This window comes from Manis pentadactyla, chromosome 4 (genome assembly GCF_030020395.1).
Source record: "Manis pentadactyla isolate mManPen7 chromosome 4, mManPen7.hap1, whole genome shotgun sequence".
NCBI classification, from domain to species: Eukaryota; Metazoa; Chordata; class Mammalia; order Pholidota; family Manidae; genus Manis; species Manis pentadactyla.
The window spans coordinates 87,339,634-87,348,151 of NC_080022.1; the positions used below are offsets into that span (position 1 = coordinate 87,339,634).

General features: G+C 36.0%; 1 protein-coding gene across 2 annotated transcripts in view; it reads left to right on the forward strand.

The window, feature by feature from the left end:
* Positions 1-8,518, forward strand: part of SLC30A7 (solute carrier family 30 member 7) — an 83,647-nt gene extending 75,129 nt beyond the window's left edge. For both annotated transcript variants that reach the window (XR_008997077.1, XM_036883825.2), the window contains one exon: positions 4,622-8,518. Coding sequence is in view for 1 of the 2 variants with exons in the window: in XM_036883825.2 (XP_036739720.2) it covers positions 4,622-4,669 (48 nt within the window). In the remaining variant the exon portion in view is untranslated. The remainder of the gene's footprint in view (positions 1-4,621) is intronic.

Here is an 8,518-nt window from a genome sequence, read left to right on the forward strand (position 1 = left end):
GGCCCCTAATCCCTTCCTGTCTGTCCACGGCACCCACCCAACATTGTCATGGCTGCTGGAGGGGTAGAGTAGGGAATGAGAGAAGCTGTTGCCCCTTTCTGGGTAGCTAGTTATCTTTCTAATCTTTCTGTTGTTTTTCCAGTTTGTAGGGGATTTGAATCTTTTTGTGTAAGTATTGGTTTTGCTTGCCAGCTCTGCATTTTTGGCCTTATCCACCCCATTATCTTCATCATATGTACTTGATGTCCACCAGAACCCAACCTCCAGCAGAGGTTGGAGTGAATGTCCATAGGCTGTGAAGCAAACAAATCCCTAGGTTTGTTGTTTTTAATTAATGCACAAGGTTTAAGTGCTCATTGGTTGGTTGAGTGGCGGGAACAATTAACAGAAGCAGCATCTAGCTTTTACTGAGAGATCACCGTGTACCAGACGCTAACGTACTCAGCGGTCCTCACAGGACAGGTGGGATTATGCCCAGGTTATGCAAAAGGGAACCCAGGCCCAAATCGCTGTTCATGGCTTGTAGTTTTGCCATATTCACTCACTGTGTCACTAATTCTGAGATGATTCAGTTTTCATATTGAAGAGTAAGGCAGTTTTTTAAGACTTCATTTTAAAGGGATAAAGATTAATATCATGTGTTCAGTTAAAACTAAAGTAGAAAGTTTCTATAGTTTTGATGAATAGGTAGGGAATACAAATAAACTAATAATTTTTATAGCCATATTCCTGTTTATTTTTCTAAATGTTTTACTTCTGATTTGTTTTCTTTTCTGCAAGAAACTAATAATTTTTATAGCCATATTCCTGTTTATTTTTCTAAATGGTCTACTTTTGATTTGTTTTTCTTTCTGCAACAAATGAATATTTATTGAGGATATTCTAAGTCTGTGACACCAGGTTAACATTTATATTCTCAGGAGCACATGTGTTAAATATAACGAGCTGTCTCTCCAATTTAAAGAAGTATTGATTGAATTATGGTTTATACATTATTCTCAAAATATAAGACACAGTGAATATTATATGATTTACACTATTTAAAAACAACCCCTCAGTCTGCCTCTGACTCCTGGTGTCACCCCACTGGTAGAATATTTGATGGAATGGAGTCCTGTTTTGATCTGCTAGAGTATTTTTCAGGTCTTTGTGGTGTGAATAGATTGTATAGCAAATGTAGTTTGCATTCATTAAGTAGATGACATACTATAGGATCCTTTGGAAATCCTGCTTTTCTCTCTACATTGAGGAGATTTAGAAAGGGAAATGGGAAGCTGGAAAACTGAAAGCTGTCCCCACCAGGACAGATGGATGAGACAAAATGATTTTGTTAGTCTGAGATTTGTGTAAAGCTGTAGCCCCTCAGGGGAATGATATCAGCTTGAGTGATTAACTCATGATTATGCAAAGATCAATTTACCTAGCCTCTTTGTTTTTCCTTTTTCTTATTGCCAGGGGCAACCTCATTTCTTATTACCATCTTAAGGGCATTAGAGTCGGGGGTTAGAAAAGTGGCAGATCACTAATAGCCCAACTTTGCCTGTTTTACTCTCGTTAATAATTTTGTTAAACAAGAGAAGAAATTAAGCCAGTTTATTGGGCAATAGTTGTTTTCTCATAAGGTTAGATATACAAGTATTTTGCAGAAGAGTTTCTCAGTACAGTTCTTTCAGAGGCCATCTTGGTTGAGTAAATCAAATATAATTGTAATCAATCATAATTATTTGTTTTACTAGCCTTTTTTAGCTTATGAAATCCTTTCTTTTTCACACACAATCCTTATAATAGTGCCTGGTATGTAGCAAGGATTTATTAAATATTTGTTAAATATTGGATGAGCATATGACAGTTTTGTGAGATAAGTATGATTGGTACTTATCAACACATTAAAAATGATAAAATGGATTCGTTTTAATTTTAGCTCATGATGATACAGGTATTCTGTCTATTTTCTACCACAAGCATCTTTGAGGGTGCTAGTAAATGTATTGTTTGTAAATTTGAATAACAGCTTTAACTTTTAGCATGTATTTTTTTCTTTTTTTAATGAGGTAAAAAAGCTAAAAACTCTTCTGTGTTGGTGTCTTGCCAAAGGGATTCAGCCCTGGGCAAGTTCGCTATGGATTCAGTGTGTCCAAAGAAATTGACAGCAGAATGTTCTTTGGGGTGAAAGGGTTTATTACCCAGTTTGTTCTCCTGGTCCATCTCTTTCTCTGCCCAGAGCACTGGGCCGAGCTCTCTATATAGCGCAATAATACCTTATTGCCTAAAGGTGTAGAGGTGGTAGCCTAGCAACAGGCCAGTTACATCATTCAGGTGGTTTAAGTTCAGTGAGGATCCTGGCCATAGGAAACCCAACCTCCCCACAGTTGGTAAGTTTCTAAGGTCAGTGCAGCCTTCTAGTTCATTAGAGTCGGTCCTGACTCCCTGCAAGAGTTCATTAGTGCTGTGCAGAGCCCTCCACTTGAATGGAAAAAAAAAGCCATGCCAGAAATTACTGTAAGAAGGTAGTATTAATAGATTTTAGCTCCCACTCTGTGTTTTCCCTTTCTGGAAGATATTCTGATTTACCTCTCATTCTGTGTTACTGAGAAGAAAGTGCTTATAACTGATTGTATGTTTTAATTTTTTAAAAAATCATTTTTATTTGAAAGAAGGAATTTAGTAGAATTTCAGTTCATCCAACAAATATTTATTGATCACTCACTGTGTGCCAGGTACTACTTGTTCTGGGAGTCAGCAATGAAAAAAAAAGACAATATCCTTTATCTTGGATAGATTACATTGTAGTGGGACAGTGACAATAATCACAGCAATGTAGCAAATAGGTTTTATATGAGAAGGTAATAAGTGTTATGCATAGAGAAAACAGCACAGAGAGACTGGGAATAATGAGGCCTTTACTGTTTCTGGTACCAAGTTTTTTTTCCTATAGCATGTATATCATCATCTGACATATTATATTTACTTTTTACCATCTCCCCTCCTCTCTAGCACCCAATAGCATATAAACTCCATGAGAGCAAGGAATTTTTTTAGAATCTATTTTGTTCACTGTGTATTCCCAGGGGACAGAACAGTGCCAGAGAATACTAGAGTCGCAGTAAATGTTTGTTGGATGAATGAATTGAATGAATTTTATATAGGATGGTCAGGGTAGGCCTTACTGACATCTAAGCAGAGATACGACAAGAGTGGGAGTATGCCACGTGGCTGTCTCGAGGAACATTGTTCCAGGCAGACTGGCCAGTGTGGCTAGAGCTGAGTGAACAGGAGAGGAGTAAGACATGAGATCAGGGGCCAGGTCATGGGTGGGCTTTGTAGGCGTTTGGAAGGACTAAGGAAGATAAGATACTACAGGTTTTGAGTGATGGAATGACATCATTGTAGTTGCTCTACTATTAAAGCACAAAAACTGTATCAGAGGCCATTGCAAAATCTAGGCAAGAGACGGTGGATTCTGGGTTTGAGTTATTTCAAAGATAAGGCTAACAGGTTTTGCTCATGGGTTGGCTGTGAGAGAAAAATAGGTCTTTAAGTTGCATCATTAGGGTGGAACTGAGCTATAGGAGATAAAAATAAGATCAACAGGTTTAAGGGGAGGAAACAGTGTTCAATTTGGCTGTGTGCGATGCTTGTCAGACTGTTAAGCAAATGGTAGGTAGGTTCCATCTGGAAATACAAATCTGGGAGGTGCGAGCATAGAGATGGTCCTGGAAGTCTGGATACTACATGAGATCATCTAGGGAACAAGTATAGAAAAAGAAGGGATCTGAGACCTGAGCCTTTCGATATTTCAGTGTTTAGTGTTCAAAGATAAGAGAATAATTGGAAGCAGCAGCAATGGGGATTGAGAAAGACTGATAAATAAGCTAAAAGGGCAACCAGTGAGTATTGTCTGGAAGCCAAGAAGGGAAAAAGTGTTTCAGTAGAAAGCAGTGGTCACCTGTGTCCTTGCTGGTAGATGAAGCAGTTAAAATGAGGACTGAGAGTAGAGTACTGGTCTTAACAGCTTAGAGGTGCCCTTGACAAACAGCTCTGCAAAGAGCTGTAGGCAACAAAGGTTTATATGAAATGGTTCAAGAGAAAAGGGAGAACAGGAATTGTAGAGAGCAAATACAGTAAGTAATACAGGAGAGCTGGGGGCAATTTTGAGAGCGTAACATTGATTAGTGAGGTCATACTCAAAATCGAAGAGAGGATTTGGAATGAAAATAACTAAATAACTAGTAGATAGCTATACTTAAGTGTTTACTCATCAGTGATCATGGGAAGATTTAGACTAGATTAATTTATGATTTTAGTAGCCAACTAGTAAAGCACTGTGGTGTCCTTTAGCAGAGTAATGGTGGATGGGTAACCTCATTTTTCCAAAATTCACTTGCTCAGGGTATGTAGTCAGTAGCATGGATTTCTTTTGTAGAAGTAAATGGAGAATCTTCATTGCAGCTGATGAATATTCTTATTTCTAAAATAAAATTACAGGCACTTCATGATGAAAAATGGACAATCATTTCTCAGAAGGAGAAGAAAAAAACAGTTCTTTCCTTTTTCAAAAAAAATGAGTTTTCAACATGAGTTTTGTTTGATTTTCTAAATTTTTTTTTTCTTAACTTTTCAGGCTGGAGTGAGACAGCTTTATGTACAGATTGACTTTGCGGCCATGTAATGAATGAAAAGAAATTATGCTTTTTGGGGGACCTAGTTTTTGGATTGGTACTGCACAATCCAAAACATTGTACCTAACTTTTTAAAATAGACAAATCATCACTGCACCTTCCCAGCACCAGCTAGACCGGGCAGTCAGCTGTGTGTTCTCTGATGCGAGTTCACAGCTAAGGGATCAGAATTAAGAGGATCTCTCCTGGACTTTTGGTCTTGTCTTTTGTGCTCTTCCCTCCAAACCATTTTGATTTCTGAGGTTTTTAGTTTTATTCCAAGAGGTTGTTTTTCTTTCTTTTTTTTTTTTGTCCGTATTTCAAATGCCCTTACTCCTATCCTCTCCTAACCAGTAAAAAAATCAAGATCGTAGGCCTCTGGTTATCTGGAATGTCATCACTGAAGCTGCTGGAAACCACTGCTTTCATTCCCACAAAACTAGTGTTATTTAAAAAAAAAAAAAAAAAAAAGGAAATCTGTTTTATATGTAATGTCACAATTGTTGACGTTCTTCAGTATAATCATATGTTTGTAAAATTGTTTGTACCTTGCAAACTTATGAACCAAACCATATTGGGTTTTCAAAGTGCCTTTGTATCTGAAAATGTATTTGCCAGCATAGAAATGTATCATCAAAGGTCATATATGTTTTTTTTAATGAATATTCTATAATTTGTACAAAATAAGATTCACATTAGTGTATAAAGATTGTCTTTTTATGTACTTCCAGCTTAGGTTTAAGTATATGATAATTTTCCTTTTAGTGCTTTATCATAAAAAAATTAAAGGTGTCATTTTGCTTTTTAAATCAAATTCAATTATCACATTAAATTCTTTTGCGGCCTGTGTTTTCAAACCTTTGCAAATTCATCTGATAAAGACAGTTGTTTTGATTTCCTTGAAATTCCAAATTTCTATAAAAACTACTGTATCTAAGGTAAACATCTATCTCTTCTTGCCATTTATGGATTTTATTAGTGAAAGGAAAAAACAATGTAGAGTGAAGGCAGACATAGTTGTGACAATGTTATTTTACTTTTTCATTCTTCAAAATGCCAAGTCATTTGGTTTGTTTTCTGGTGCAAGCATTGCATAAATACAGTTGCTTTCAGGAATCTTAAAGCAGCATTTTATTGCATTTGAACTATGAAAGGTATAGAGAAAATGTGGTAATATGGAACTCTTCCTAACCCAGGTATCTTAGAAGTTAGTAAATAAGTTTATTTTTAGGTTCTTCTTTATTTGAAAAATAAAATTGCATTTTGAGATGACAGGTGCTTGAACACTGAAATATTCTCTGTGTTCTATGAAAAAATAGGGATCTGGATAGACATTTTTCCATTGTACTTCATTTTATCACAATGGATCTTATCCCTTTTAAATTTAAAAAATTGAAATTGCTAGGGAAAAAAACCTGCAGAATGGAAATGTTTAGATTGTAGATCAATAATCAGTTTTTCACTGATGTGGAAGAAATTGCTGTTGATTTTATCTAAGTTTTGGATAATTTTCCCCCCTATTTCTGACCTACAATTTATGAACTGTCCTCTATTAGGAAAACTAGGCTACTTTCTTAATGCTTTTCTAAATTGTAACAGATTGCCCTGAATTGTTCCTAGGCCCCTTTTTGCAGATGATTAAGTAGTATTTTCATGTTTACTTACTGCCAGGCAGTTCTAAAGCTAAGAATTCTTGCAGTAGAATGTGCTTAACTGAAACAGTGGTTGAGATGTTTTTAGGAGGAAAAATATAAAAGGAAATGTCCTGATAATGGTACTGGTTTTTTCATTATAAATGTTAAGTAGTCATTTGGAAATTTGCATCCACTAACCAAGCCTGATAGAAGCCTGGGTTCTGTGTTTTTTGGCATATGTTGGAAAATGGCACATCTAGAGGGAGGCAGGGATTTTGGTGTGTGCCTTTAATAACTAGTTACGTGTAATTGTACTGATATTTCCCATATGGGGCTCGTATTTGCACGGTCTTACAAAATTTGCCAGTGCATCTTGAAGATCCAGTTCTACCCTTCCCTGAACCCTCCATTCCAAGTGACGTTTTGTCAAAATGTGCGTCACTTTATTTCTGAATACATGAAGTGCATGAGTATGTTTTTTCCTTGATAAGACAGAGTATACAGAGTATTAGACTGGTAGGAAACCTAATTTTGCACCTGTTACAATAGAGTGTAGCTCCTATCATTTAGAAGGTTGTCATTTATGTTCTAATTCAGTGTCCTCAACCTACATGTGCTGCAGTAAAAAATTAGTGTGAGGAAAAAGCAACCTTTTCTCACTCTGAGTAATGTGTCTTATCAGTGTTCTTAGCACAGAGGTATTGCAAAAACAGGTAATTTCATTGAGAAATACTACCTGATTATTGTCATAAAATAAATGTAAGATGTCCCTATTGTTGAGTTAAATTTTTTGGGAAAAAATATCTCTGCTAGTATTTTGAAAACCAAAATATTCCTAGAGAACAAGCCTGTATTACTCAGGGAAAGTTTACTTTGCAGGTAAACTTACCCAAGCAGAAATATACTTGTACTAATTTTGTGTTTTTAAATTTAGAGTTTACTGATCAAGATGACGGGCTTATATAACGTATGTATGACTTCCTTATTTTGCCGATTCCTGTGTCCCTTTGTGAAGGGCAGTATCTATTCCTGTGTCCCTTTGTGAAGGGCAGTATTTATCTGTAGCTCAGTGCTCCTCACACTGTCATCCTACCCTATCTTCTGCAGAGACACAGGAAGTAGGGGCAGATGATACTGGCATTTGTGATTTCCCTTATCCAGAATGCTTCAGCATTCTTTAAGTTAAGCTCACACATATACACCAGTAACCAAAATACTGTGGCTTTTGTGCACCTTTGTGAAGCAGCCAAAGGTAGTTGATCAGAGTTCTATATTTTTACCATATACTATGGAATAATCAATTTTATAGTGATTATTAATATGATCACATCCTCTTATATAATGTTGGGATTCAAGAACAAAAATATTTCGTGGCTTAACATGGAATTTTAAATCAAAGGGGAGTGTCCTAAGAAAGAGTCTCATTCTGCCTCTCATTTTACAGAAGAGAAAATTAGAAGCTCAGAAAAACTCTCATTTACTCAAGGTCACAGAGATAGTGGTAAAGTCGAGGCTAGAATCCAGGTCTTCTGACTCCAAGTCTAGGGAGAATTCTTTCGACCCCGTCATGCTGCCTGTCCCTCCTTGGAAGATTTGCCTTTCTGTAAACGTGATGAAAAGCATCTGTAAATAAGGGACATCTGACCTCCATTTTTGGTACATTAAGGCACTTTATAAATGGAGTTTTATTGTTTTATTTTTCATATCTAATTATGAGGTTTAGAATATTATCTTCCATAGTATTCTTTATGGAAGCTATAATTAATTTTTTTACCCTTTTTTACTTTTTTACTCTTGTGAAACTAGTTCCTGATTTTTACAAAGTAACATCTATGCATTGGATACTTTTAACTTGAGAGTGAAGTTTTCTGTTAATTGCCCTAGGATAAATCAAAGTCCTATTTAAGGATTGCTTAGTTTCTTGTTTCATTTATATTTTGTGAACGGGTACTTTTTTAGAAACGAGGCTAATTCACAGGTCGTATCATTTCAGTCTTGTTACTTTAGTTTTCAGTCACTGGAGACCTTTTGAATTTTTCACATTATTCCAAAAGCCACCCCAAATTGGGCATTGAATGTTACATAGAGCAAATCTTTTAATTCGATAGGGTGAAAATTTAAGAATCTCAGAACAAAACTGCTACTTTCAATTCTTCATTAAAAGCATTCATTACATTGTTTTCTGTTACTGTCTTTGAAACACATTATTTTCCAATTCACAAGAAC